General features: G+C 40.7%; 1 protein-coding gene across 4 annotated transcripts in view; it reads left to right on the top strand.

Moving 5' to 3' along the window:
• tmem269 (transmembrane protein 269) overlaps positions 1 to 14340 on the top strand; it is a 90175-nt gene that overhangs the window by 35169 nt on the left and 40666 nt on the right. For 2 of the 4 annotated variants that reach the window (XM_048561592.2, XM_048561591.2), the window contains exon 3: positions 4493 to 4570. The exons of the other annotated variants lie outside the window; for them this stretch is intronic. In XM_048561592.2, coding sequence (XP_048417549.1) covers positions 4493 to 4570 — 78 coding nt within the window. The remainder of the gene's footprint in view (positions 1 to 4492; positions 4571 to 14340) is intronic. 4 annotated transcript variants of the gene reach the window in all.

Here is a 14340-nt window from a genome sequence, read left to right as displayed (position 1 = left end):
AGTCCATACATAATTATTGGGTACCAAATGGTTTTGGCATTATTATGGATGAGCTATATACGCTGCAACACAATTCGATTTCTGAAGAAGGGTCCAGACCCAAAACGTCAGCTTTCCTGCTCCTGTGATGCTGCTTGGCCTGCTGTGTTCATCTAGCTCTACACCTTGTTATCACACTTCGATTATGTTGCCTTTGAGCAGACGTTCAATCTCATTTTGAACATGTGCCACCTTTAGAGGGCTAAGTCTACAAGAATATTACTTAAATGGAATAGCATTTCCTATATCTACATCATGCGTAATTAGATTAGTACTTCCCAGCTTATTCTACATATCTCCTGTAATAACTCTTTCAGGTCATGTCATTTTTTTTCTGGAATGTAATTTGGTAACTTATCCCAATTTTTGAGAACTTCCTCATTGTCCAATTTAATTTAATTTGAGGAATGTCCAATTCAGAATCATCTGAACTTAGTTCCTGACTTTGGGTTGTAACCAGTAACACATTCTCCTTTCGCTTTTCTTCACTATCAAAATACCTTTTCACATATACTCACATGACACTCTCTGATTTCTTTCTATCTGGGGCTCTTACCAAATAATTCACCTCACTCAATTTCCTTTTGATTTTATAAGGCCCATTAAACCTTGCTTTTAAAGGTTCACCTATCACTGCAAATAACACTAACACTTCATATTCACTTGCAAAAATTTTTAATTTTGTTTTGTCTTCCTGCTTCATCACATGCAGTGTTACTTTTAAATGCTGTCTAGCCAACTTACCTACTCCATTTAAACTTCCCTGAAATTTGACACAGAATCCAAATATCTTATCTCTGGACTCTGACTCACCAATTTCGTAGATCCATTAGATGGATCCCTAATTGCAAAAAGTACAAATGGAATTCCTTTATCCCAATCCTCAATAGTTTTGACTACAAACTCTCAACATGCCCTTTAAAGTTTAATGCTACCATTCTAATGTTCCCTGCAATTCTGTATGCTATGCAGTGGATTTAAATTGTTTTATTCCCAAGCTATCCATAAATTCCTTGAATAATTCTGATTGTATCTCTGGGTAGTCTGTATCTAATAAAACATTTTGAGTAACTCTTCCACAGTCCTTTTAGTCATGATACTGTGTAATGAAATGGCTGCTGGAAATCTAGTGGGCACAGTGATATGGTCAGCAATTACTGTTTCCCACCTTTTCTATTTTAGGTAAAGATCCTGCCCAATCAATTAAGACAAAAGGTTCCTCAAATATGGGAATGTGTATTATGGGTGATGGTTTTATCCCAAGGCTTTCCAATTACGTGACACATATGACATGTCTAGCAAGATTCAACCACATCCTTATGCAGTCTGGGCTAATAAAAACATTTTTGTATTTTGGCTTGCGTTTTCCTTACTCCCAAATGACCTGCTGGAAATTCATGTACTACCTGAAATATGTCCTTTCTATAACTCACTGGTATTACAATTTGATGAGCTTCTGCCTATTTCTTATCCACCTGAATAGGTGATTTTCTCCATTTCCTCATCAAGACTTTGTTTTAGCATAGTAACAGTCTGGGATACACTTAAATTCTTCTTCTGTGTACATTGTTTGTTACAACTGCTTTAGTTTTTCATCTTTCTATTATAATTCAGTTAATTTCTCAGAATTAAAGAAATATGCCTTGTCCTCCACCTGCTCATTTTTTTTTTTCGCTCGACCATTTGATCAAACCTCGTCTCTGACAGCTGAACTTCAATTTCCTTGTCTTTATTCTTTGACTTCTCCTACTTCAACCTGTGGCCCTGTGACCTTGTTACCACACAGACAGGAAGAATCACAGGATACACTTCCCGTAACACCTCAGTTGCCTGATTTTCCATTGGCTTTTCAATCACAGCAGGCATCGCTCCCACCTGTGATCCAGCTTTATCATTACCAAGGACAAGTTGTATTCCTGGAACCAAGAATTTCTCCATTACTCCTACCACTGCTGTACCACTTTTCACTGGAGTCTCCAACATCCCATTATATAATGGAACTGCTGTTCTCACCATGAATTCCACATATTACCACCTTTTCTGGCAATACTCCTTCTGAATTACATAGTTCCTCATTTCTCACCATCAGAAATTGGCTTGGTCCCATATCTATTGAAACTTTAACTCTCTTACCAGCTCCTCCTGATATACATGAGTAAACATACCCTTGCAGGTAAATTCCTTAGGGATCTGGCATTTTGTTCTCAACCAACCCCTGATCATGTTGTACATTCTAGTATAGCTTTTTAGCTTCCACTGTGCTTTCCTTTGCCACTTCAACTAAATTGACTGGCTTATCCTGTTTTCTCACATCCGTGTTTCTAGCACTTTTCTAAACCACCAATATTGCAACTTCATGTTGCCTATTTTATTGCTGTGAAAACATCTGAGCCTTTTTATTTATTTCCCCCTTACGGATTTCTTTTTACCCTGTGGCAAACTATCTTTACTATCTTCATTGAGATCTCCTTTTCTCATCACCTGACGATTAAGACTCAAATTGATTTTGGAAGCCAAACTTTGATCAGTGAACCATTTCATAATCACCTGGCATTTCTGCTGCGAATCTTGCAACTTTAACTGTCTGCTCTTCCACATGAGTCCTCACTATTTCAGGAAGTGAATTTTTGAACCCCTCCAAAATAATCATCTCTCTAAAAGCATCATATGTTTGATTTATTTTCAATGCCCTTATGCACCTACCAAAATTTCTTTGTTTGATCCTTTCAAACTCAATGTACATTTGATCAGGGTCCCTCCTTAGATTCCTGAAACGTTGTCTGTAAGTTCTGATATGTGCTCATATGTGCTTAAGCTCGAATGTACTCATTATACTCTTAGAATAGCTCTTGTGATAGTGAAGCAAATATCTCACTAGCTCTACCTACCAACTTTGTTTGGATCAACAATACCTACATGGCCACCAGCAATTTCACTTGTTTAGCCATTTTCTCTAATGATATACAGAAAAAGCTTCTACATCCTTATTGAAGTTAGACAAAGTTTGGACATATTTAAACAGATTCCCACTAGGCCTTTGGCTATGATGGGTTTGCTTACCATCACTATCCTCCTCACTAAGCCTACCTTCTACCTTCACATCTGTCCTTCTAAGTTGACTTTCCTCTCAAAATGCCAACTTCAGAAGTTCAAACTCTCTCTTTTTAATTGTGATTAAAATGTTCCATTTCCTTTTAACGTTCAAACTGCTTCATCTTCAACTGAATTTTGGCTATTTCCGAACATTCCTGGCAATTGTAAATGCTGCACAATTGCCACAACCAGCTTTCCTTTCCTCTCAGACTCAGGCAACCTGAACTCTAGCTTGTTTGCCAATTCTGAAAGCCAAGCCTTACTCACTTTCTGTAAAACTCCCAAAATGACCTCTTCAACCACCAAAAAACTCATAGTGACTGAAAAAGCCATTACTACATAAGGCACACCCTGTTTAGACCAACTGAATCCTACACCAGAAAAGACACTAACAACTACCGATTTCCACCTTTGAGTCCAACAACCCTAAACACAACCGGGAATTAGAAATTTGGATCCTGACAAAAAACCCCCAAATTGTTATTGACCAGACCAAACTCTTTCAAAGTATTCAGAAGATAATCTAGTTGCTATTTTTTTTCCAATTTTAAAGGTAAATGCAATTTGTTTGGTCAAATTACCAGATTTAAAAGGGCAAAACATGCTTTAAACTATGTTTAAAATGCAACAAAAGACAGGAGGAATTGGAATAACTTAGTACAATTGGAAAACTTAACAGAATAATAGATACACTAACAATTACTGATTAACTGTTCAAATTTAGCAACATCCCATAAACATACCCTTGGCAAAAGGCAAATTCAGAAAACAGATTTTCACACATGCAACACCAGTAGCAGGAAGAGAACCACCCCCAGCTTTTGACTATAACCAAGAGAAGGAAAAAATAATCTCAATTTCTTCAAAACCCTAGCAGCTACTGCTGAAAGCTAAAATTTAAAATTCTGGTTATGTCGAAACTTGACCACACTCATTCTGACCACTTCTAATGTTCCAAACTTTTCAAAAAAACCCTAGGCCTCACAAGCTGTTTACTCCAACAGCTCTTGTGCACTGCTCAGCACCTCTGCCTTAAGACCTCTCTTCAAAAAAAAGGACAAAATACACCTCTTAAAACCACAATATTGTCACGTTAGGAAAACACCCGGACTGAAAAGGCGGTAGAAGTTTGGAACAGTTCCAATTGTTAACTGTAAATAGGAGTTTGATGTTAACCAAGCTATAGAAGTATATGGAGGAAAAATGCAGATCAGCCTTTGAATAACATGGGAGGCATAAAAGGTTAAATTGGCTACTACTGTTGCTTTGGTCTTTGTAGTTATGGATTGAGTACAAAGGACCGAGGATACAAAGTTGAATGTGTTATCTTTATTGTACTTGTCTTCATTCCCATGACTAGATCATTGCTATACCGGACTTAATTATCACAAATTTTCCTCATCCACCTTGAAGGACCATGTTCCCTGTCTTAAAGAAGGTAATAATTGTTTCACTCTGTTTACTTTTTATCAGTAAATCATGACTATTTCGCAGTTGCTATTTTCATTTCAGACCAGGTGTGGTGTCATGATCAACTGGATTAAGTTTTCATTATTAAAAACATTAAATATGATTGGGGAGGTCTTAATGCTGTATTTTGTAACAAGATTGTTTTTTGCCAATTAAACCATATGTTGAATGGCATAATCAGACATTACAGTACCATAATGCTTCTGGCATTCTCTAACTGGAGCTATTGACTTCAATGTCTTTGTCCTTTTACCTGAATCTTTCTAGAAATTGTTTTTTTCAAATAATTGTTCACATTTTTTATGATATGGAATTTAGAAGATTTCCATGCAAACACTTTTTCGAACTACTCCCTCCACTTTCTAGCAATGGTCTTGCAGATTTGGAAAATCAACAGGAAACAATTTTTAATTTTACACTATTTCAAAAATCCCTTCCAGTGAAGGTGAGAAAAGCCTAGTTTTTTGAACCTCCAAGATCTCCCTTGCCTAGCATCATGACTGTATATCGTTACTGTGTCTTTCCCAAACCTTTATTGTCTAATAGTGAAGTCTGCTAATTCCTTAACTCTCCTAACTGTGACCTATCCACTGCAAAATCACTTGCCTTTGCACACAGTACCTTCTCTATCTCTACCCTGCCTTTTCATAGTACTTTTTATTTTCACACCCACCATTTAAAGATCGAAGACTTTTGTGATCCTTCACTCATAAGGACCTTTTTTTATACTCAATCACTTTCATTGCCCATCATCCTGAAATTACAACTCCACCATCCTTTGTGCTGATTAGTATCCTTCAATGGCCTTCTACAGTTTTCCATGCCCCTTTTTGGCCAACGCCAAACATTGATGTCTTCCCAATAATCTTCTATAAATGGAAATCAGATGATTTTTTTACACAGATCCCAGATGCTGATCAATATCCATAACTCATTTATTTTACGAAGTTGCCTTTCTCTGCTTTCTGGTCCTATGGCTAACTCTGCATCAAACTCTCATCAAACACCCTCCTCCACTTATCCAAACTCGTCCTCACACTCAAAGGACATCCAGTCCCTATACACCTGCATTCCCCATGCCAATGGCCTAAAATCCCTCCACTTCTTCCTGTCCCGCAGACCCGACCAGTCCCCCTCCACTGACACCCTCATCCACTTATCCAAACTCATCCTCACTCTCAACACTTCTCCTTTAATTCCTCCCACTTCCTACAGATGAAGTGGGTGGCCATGGGGACCCACATGGGCCCAAGCTATGCCTGCCTCTTTGTAGGGTACGTGGAACAATCCCTCTTCCAAAGCTAAACTGGCCTGATCCCCCATCTCTTCCTCCATTACATTGATGACTGTTTCGGCACTGCCTGGTGTTCCCACGAGGAGTTCGAACAGTTCAGCCACTTCACTAACACCTTCCACCCCAACCTAAAGTTTACCTGGACCATCTCTGACACCTCTCTCTCCATCCTGGACCTGTCTGTCTCCATCTCTGGCATCCACCTGGAAACCGATATCCATTTTAAGCCTACCAACTCCTACAACTACCTAGAATATTCCTCCTCTCACCCACCTTCCTGTAAAAATGCCATCCCCTATTCCCAATTCCTTGGCCCCTGCATCTGCTCCTGAGATGAAGCATTCCACTCCCGAACATCCCAAATGTCCTCTTTTTTCAAAAACCGCAACTTCCCCTCCACAGTGATCAGAAATGCCCTTGACTGTGTCTCCCACATTTCCCGCAATTCATCCCTCACACCCCCTATCCGCAATAATAACCAAAACAGAATCCCCCTTCTCCTCACATACCACCCCACCAACCTCCAAATCCAGTGCATCATCCTCCAACATTTCCGCCTTCTGAAATCTCACCCCACCACCATGGATATTTTTCCCTCTCCACCTTTATGTGCCTCCCGGACGGACCGCTCTCTCTGTGACCCCCTTATCCGCTCCACACTCCCCTCCAGCCCCACCACCCCCAGCACTTCTCCCTGCAAACAAAGCAAGTGCTACACCTGCCCCTATACCACCAATCTCACCCCCCATCCCAGTCCCTAGGAAGACTTTTCACATCAAACAAATGTTCACCTGCACATCTGTCAATGTGATATACTGTATCTGCTGTTCCCATTGTGGCTTCCTCTACATTGGGGAAACCAAGCGGAGGCTTGGGGACCGCTTTGCGGAACACCTATGCTCTGTTCACAACAAACAACTACACCTCCCAGTTGCAAACCATTTCAATTCCAACCCCCACTCCTCGGACGACATGTCCATCCTGGGCCTCTTGTGTTGCCACAGTGAAGCCACCCGAATATATGCAGGAACAGCATCTCATATTTCGCTTGGGAACCGTGCAGCCCAAGGGTATCAATGTGGACTTCACAAGCTTCAAAATCTCCCCTCCCCTGACCACATGCCAAAACCAGCCCAGCTAGTTCCCTCCTCCCTAACCATTCCTCCCACCTCAAGCCCCACCCCCGTACCCTACCCACTAACCTCATCCCGCCCTTCCCAACTTGTCCATCCTCCCTGGACTGACCTCTTCCTCCCTAACTCCCCACCTACGCTCACCTTCACTGGCTGTAACCCCGCCTCTTTGACCTGTCTGTCTCCTCTCACCCTATCTTCTCCTTTATCCATCTTGTATCCGCCTCCCCTGTCTCCCTATTTATTTCAGAATCCTCTTCCCTTCCCCCATTTCTGATGAAGGGTCCTGACCCGAAACATCGAGCTTTCCTGCTCCTCTGATGTTGCTTGACCTGCTGTGTTCATCCAGCCTGACACCATGTTATCCTGCATTTGGTTATGTTTCTTTTAGTATCATGTGGCATAATGTTATGAGCCTGGATCAGAACCCTGAAGTACTAAGAACCCTGAAGTACTAAGAACCCATTTTTGTTTAAATTTATAATTCCAAAAATGTTGGTATTTCTCAAAAGAAATAGCCAAAATTGGCTGTAGAATTAACAGCTATCTGGAGAGAAATCTCATTGTATCTTTGGTTCAAACACTGATTTGAGTTGATTGTACCAGAGGTGCTCAGAATTAGACAATACTATATATGAAGTTTAAATACTGTTGTTACAAAATAACATTATAACTGGCTTGCTTTTGTTCTGTATGCTTCTATTTGTAACCCCAGGATCGCGTATGCCTTTTTAACTGCTTTCAAACCTACCGTGTTATCTTCACCAACAATATGTGCATCTATCACTTGTCTGTCCTTTCACTAGCCCATGTATGGCCTCTTAAAATTTATACTGTCCTCCACATTATACTTTAACTTTGTCATCTTCAAGTTCTAAAATTGTACCTCGTACATCCAAGTCCAATTCATTCATTAAGGTTGCCAGTAGCTTTAGTACTGATCCCTGTGGAACATCGCATTCCCCCAGTCTAAAACACAACTGTGTTTTCTTTATTTTCTTCTCAGTTAGCCATTTTTTGTAAACAACCTGCCACTGTCTGTGTTTTTATTTCACGGATTTCAACAGTGTTAGCAATGCTGCTATTTTGCATTAAGACTCACTTCAGATCACAACAAGTGAACAAACTTTGTCCATCCTTGAGTGTTTGCACCTTCTCCACAAATTTGCTGTTCCCAGATTGTGGTTAAAGCCCTTGGAACAGCAAAAATGGCATCTGTTTTGAACTCTTGCACAAATTTTAACTGACCCTGTTTTTTGCTTGGGTATCCCATTTGCAAGATTCATGCCCAGCTTCCTTCCTCTGCCAGAAAATAATGGGATTAGTTGGAAATGGTGCAGGATTTCTGAAACTGGGCTTTATTTTTAGTGATAAGTATAACAGTTTTTTTTTCCTTTTTTTTCTCAAGCTTGAGAGCTAACTATTATTGCGGCGCTTGATGACCATGAGCTCAAATTGAGGTGAAATCCCTGCCCACTTCTTTCCCCACCACAGAGAAAAAGTGAGAACTTGCACACTGTATCTTTCTGGCCCACATGCAGCTTCCAAGTAGTTATCAGGCCTGAATAGGATCAAGACCAGCCTTCTGTCCTTTTCCGATGAGGACATCCCACCTCCAAAACATTTCACCTGATAGATCTCTGGCTCTCTGGCCCCAGCACTACCAGTCAGAATGTTAGCCACTGTTTGGACTTCATCCAAATCCCAACAGCAGTTGTTGAGTGAGTCAGATTCCAAGATAAAGATTGAGGATTGAGGGGTGGTTAAGGGGCTATGAGATCAAGGGGTTATGGATGTCCAGACTGAACAGTGCAGAGAGGTAAGAAAACTCAAGGGTGAGAAGACCTTGATGAGGTGGTGTTTCTCCAGTGGGCACAAAACAAGTTTTTGTTTCCCTTGCCTGGCCACCAACCAAAACCATGAGAAGTACAAGACTTTATTCTAAGGTGAAGACCTCTTTGGGCATCGTTTATATCTCAGTGCTGGCAGAAGGAAGCCCTGATATTACCACTGTTCATTGGGTAGTAACTTGGATTTAATGATTGAGTATAGTACTACAAAATGCCAAATTTGGCCAGCGGGCAGGCCTCCTGACTTTTCTGCTCCGGTGGTAGGGGTGAAATGGTGCCCATAGCATGAAGCCCAATTTCACACACTGTCAATTGCAGCCTTATTCTTTGACGGTCTGAAAAATCCATCCCTGTACATGGAACATTTTTGGAAACTGTATCACTTTTAACTGTGTTTAAATTATACAGTAGAACACTTTTATTAGCGATATCTGGCTTGGCATCTTTTTTTCACTGTTACATGAGTTTGATATTCAAAGTAAGCTGATTAAAATATGCTGGGTGAATAAAACAGAGGACCTCAGTTAAGCCAATGACATTGGTGTTTATTCACTATGAGTGGGTCCCACCGTCAACTTTAGTTCAATAAAATTGAAATTGCTGTCGTGATTTGGAAAAGTTTTGGAATTGTCTGTTCAATATTGAATATATTTTAAACATGTTTGTTGCTGAGCAGAGAGATGGTGCATCCCAACAGACAGCTGTTAGTGAACAAGGAGATGCCCCAGGTCACTTGCACAGCTCCTAGCGGACACCAACAATAACAATGAGCATCTTTGGTGGATGCCAGTGAACAATAGCACATCTGCTGACCACAGTGGTGCCAAGGGAGCTTGAAAGGAAGAAAGGACAGTCTTGTTTGTGAGTCCATGTGTAATGACCTACAATTCTAGGCCTGTTTGACAAGTCAGCTTGAGAGAGATTCAGTAAAATGTGTCACTTGTTCTGACATGCTTTGTAATAGTAATTTATTTCTCAATCTTTGCATGAACTTGGACATGTTGAATCCTTTCATTAACTAAAAACTATATTTTGGTAGATTAATGTTTTTAGTTTCTCAAATAGTTTTATGTTTCAGGAATGCTCAGTATCCCTATCAACCCCAGTTCTGGAGATTCTGTTAACCTGATATATACTTCGTTGCACATAATGGTTTAAATACAACCAAGACCAATGTGCAGATTTTAGTTAATCTTACTGATTTGATTGTGGTGATATTTTTCTAACATTTGATTAATCATACATTCAGCTCACTTTGTGAACCATTAGAAATTGCAGGTCTCTGTCTGTAATGTTATGTTCTAGAACATCATAAATGCAGTGACAGAAAGTTGTCCAAGCTTTGCCCAAAATTTCTCCAATTAACTTTGACTCCTCAAAGAGCTGAGTTGTGGTTGAGCTTTCTTTACTCCTTTCCTCAAGCTCACTTTATATCATTAGCTTCTTTACATTTAGCCCCTGACCACGTGAGTACAATTTTCTCTTTTTCACCACGTGCTTCCCTGAGACTTAGTATTTTTCACCTTGTCCACCGCAATAGTTGCAGACTTCTCTTAACTAAAAGAATTTTTTACATACTTGGCTGCGCATCTCTCCCAATGTACTCCCTGAAGTGCCCATTGAAAGTGAATTGTTTCCCATCCTCAGTTCAATGAGATCCCCTACTTGATTAGCATTAGGAACTGTACCAGTGTCTCCTAGAGAGTTAAGGGAGCAGCAGTTTGAAGCAAATAGAGTTCCTCACTGGAAAACCATTTGGAATGCATTAGCATGTCATGCACACTCAATTCAAAATCAGTTTATCAGATTAAGTAAAACCATTGCAATTAACTCTGCAGTAAATGAAAAACATGTGGATTCAGATTTGCATTAACGGTGAGGTACTGCAGGAACTGCATCTTCCTGGATGGTTTTCAACTGTGGAGCTGTTTAACTTTCATGGAACACTTTGTTTGACCACAGGAGAGGAAGCATTAATGCATTGAGGTTAGCTGGCCACAGTGCATGGGGATCGGCACATAACTGAATGATGGAGAGAAGGAGACAGTGTGAGAGGATATCAGAACATGGCTTGTTGAGAGTGTGTTGTGGTGTACCTACAGTTTGTGGGAGACAGCTGCTTATAGGCCAGGAAAAGAGTGCTTTCTTCAGTACCAACAGACTGTCCCAGTGACTATCTCATTCCAGCACAAAACTCACCTCCAGGCTAAATACTAGGCTTGCATTTCTTATTGTGTTTAATAAAACCCTGCCTTTTAGTCATTTATTTTTATTTTCGTGCTTTGCAATTTTGGTGACTAAGTAGGGAACCAAGGTGGAACAACAGTCTAATTGCCACTAGTTCTCTAGGCAAAATAAATAGAACAACGATCTAATTAGATACAGAAGTAGACTTCAAGAATAGACTAGTCTACCCTGATTCTTGCCTTCCTAAACAAAGGCACATTACTTCCCACCCTACACCTTACCTTTGAACTGTTCAATCTTTGGCCTTATCCCATTTGTCTTCAAATTACCACTCCCTCGATGTAATCTGAAGAGACATCAAATACCACATGTACAATGAATGTTCACAACTCAATCTCACCATCAATTCTCTCAACCTTTCTATGCCCTCCCATTGTCAAACTGCTTGTCAGATATCCAGTTTTGATGAATGAAGATTTCTTCCAGTTAATCATGGTGACGAAGTCATTGTCTTCAGCCACTGTCCCAAACTTCATTCTGTGGACACTAGTTCTTGTCCCTGACTGACACCGTTTTCAGGATTAAAACTAATTGTTCACAACAAGACATCATCTTCAATCCTCAGCAAGATTCATAACATTCATTCTCTGCATCACAAAGACTGCCTGTGTCTACCTACTGCCCAACTTCAGTCCACGTGCTGCTGGAACGTTCGGCTCTGCCTTAACTCCAGACCAAATAATTCTGAATACTCGGCTCTCCAGTCACTCATGTTCCACTATCTAGAAATTTGAACCCTTTCAAAGCCCATATCCTGTATGCACTACATCTTTTTTTCTGCTGATCATGCATTCTGTATGTTGGCTCCAAGTCAATCAATGAATTTATTTCAAATTTCTCATCTTGCTGGACCTCGCTCCCAGTGTCACAGTTGTCAGTCTTCAGCCAAGTCAGTTCACACCATGTGATATCAAGAAATGGCTGAAAATACTAGATAGTGCAAAAGCTATGGGCCCTGAGATCATTCAACAAAATTACTGAAGACTGTGCTCCAGAACTAATTGCCAGGGTATGTCCTGTCCATAAAATGTAGGATATATCTAACTTGGCCAACTGTGCTCCATTAGCCTACTATCAATGATCAGGAAAGTGATTTGTTATGGTCCAGACCAAACGCCCTCAAAATATATTCAGAAAATAGTCTAGAACCTAAAAGTAAATGTAAAGTGCTGTGTTCAAATGCAATTCAGTTGGTCATTCCACTCAACGTTAAGCAAAGCACGATAGTTACAAGACAACAAAAGAAACGAGAATTTAGAATAACAATTCTATTGGAAAACTTAAAACTATTCTAATATAGTAACATCCCACAATCACACCCTTGGCAAAAAGGCAAATTCAGAAAACATATTGTCTTACACACAGTTCTGCAATCTAGGAGGAAAGAACATCATGACACGGTAGCTCAGTGGTTAGCACTGCAACCTCACAGCACCAGGGACCGGGGTTCAATTCCAGCCTCGGGCAACTGTCTGTGCGGAGTTTGCACATTCTCCCCGTGTCTGTGTTGGTTTTCTCCAGGTGCTCTGGTTTCCTCCCACAGTCCAAAGATGTGCAGGCGAGGTGGATCGGCCATGCTAAATTGCCCGTAGTGTTCAGGGTTATAGGGGGATGGGCTTGGGTGCACTGCTCCAAGGGGCAGTGTGGACTTATTGGGCCGAAGGGCCTGTTTCCGCACTGTAGGGAATCTAATCTAATTTCTGAGAGAAGGAATTTAGCCGCTAGGAGAAATCCACTGTCTTCCAACCTGCTGACACCCCAGCAACAACTGCTGAAAGCTAACTAAAAACATCCTGGATCTATGAGAGCTTGACCACAGCCACTCAGGCTGCTTCTATTGTTCCAACTTAAAGAAAACCCAAAGCCTTACAAGTTATTTAACTTCTCAAAGACTGCTTGACACCTGTCCTCCGCTCTCTTACTGAAGAAATCCAGACAAAACATACCTCCTAAGTCACAGCATTGTCATCAATGAAAGGGGACATTCACAGCAGTTTCAAGCATCTCTCACTCAGCAGTAATCTGCGCAGTGGCACTCTGTTTAGGTTCTGCCAGGACTGCTCAGTTTCTGACCTCATTACAGATTAGTCCAAATATGGACCAAAGAGCTGAACTCAAGAGGTGAGTTGAAATTGACTACCCTCAACATCCAGGCATTGTTTGACTGACTACAGCTTTGTTGTGGCTCCGCATTGCTCGAGTTAATGGGAATCTGGAAAAGCTCTACTAGTTGGAATCATACCTAGCATAAAGGAAAATAGTTTTGTTGTTCAAGATTCATCATTTCAATCCCAGGGCATTTACTGCAGATGTTCCTCAGGATATTTCTTGTATCTAACTGTTTTCACCTGTTTCATCAATGACCTTTACTTCATAATAAACTCAGACATGAGGATGTTGCTGTCACTTGCACAATATTCTTCATGACTCCTTTGATACTTCAACAGCCCATTTCCAAGCTCAAGAAGAAAGCATACAAGGCTCTGGGCCAAGTGTTGACAAATTTGATTAGTTAGGTGCTTGTTTTTGACCGGTGCCGACTTGATGGGCCATAGGGTCATTTGTGTGCGTTAGCTATGTATTACAAAATTCAGGCTTAGGCTAACAAGTGGCAAGTAGCATTTCCAGCACACACATGCTAGGAAATGATGATCTCCAAAAGAAAATCAAACCATCTGCTTTTGACATTCTGCGGCATTACTGTCACTGAAACTTGCACTATCAAGATTCCAAGGGTTACTTTGACCAAAAATTGAATTAGATCAGTTATATAAATATTGCAGCTATGAGAGCAGGACAGATGCTAGGATTTCCTTTCAATTCATTCATGGAATGTGGATGCCATTCCCTGGGCAGCCTTTTATTGCCCATTCTTACTTGCCCTTGAGAAGATAGTGGTGTGCCCTCTTCTTGAACCAGTGAAGTCCATTCTCTGTAAGTTGACCCACAGTACCATGAGTGCAAGTGTTCCAGGATTTTGACCCATGAGCCTATAAGAAACAGCAAAAAATCTCTGACTCAAGATGGTGTGCACCCCAGTGGGGAACTTGTAGCATAGTGTTCTTATCTGCTGCCCTCTCCTTTTAGATTGTAGTCTTGGTGGATTTCTGCAGTGTATTTTGAGCATCTACTCTTCTACTGAGCATTAGTGGTGAAGAGAGTGAATGTTTTCTGGATGTGTTGCCAATCAAGCAGGGTGCCTTGTCCTGGATGG

Source organism: Stegostoma tigrinum, chromosome 28, assembly GCF_030684315.1.
Source record: "Stegostoma tigrinum isolate sSteTig4 chromosome 28, sSteTig4.hap1, whole genome shotgun sequence".
Taxonomy (NCBI): domain Eukaryota; kingdom Metazoa; phylum Chordata; class Chondrichthyes; order Orectolobiformes; family Stegostomatidae; genus Stegostoma; species Stegostoma tigrinum.
This window is presented reverse-complemented; position numbering and strand designations above follow the sequence as displayed.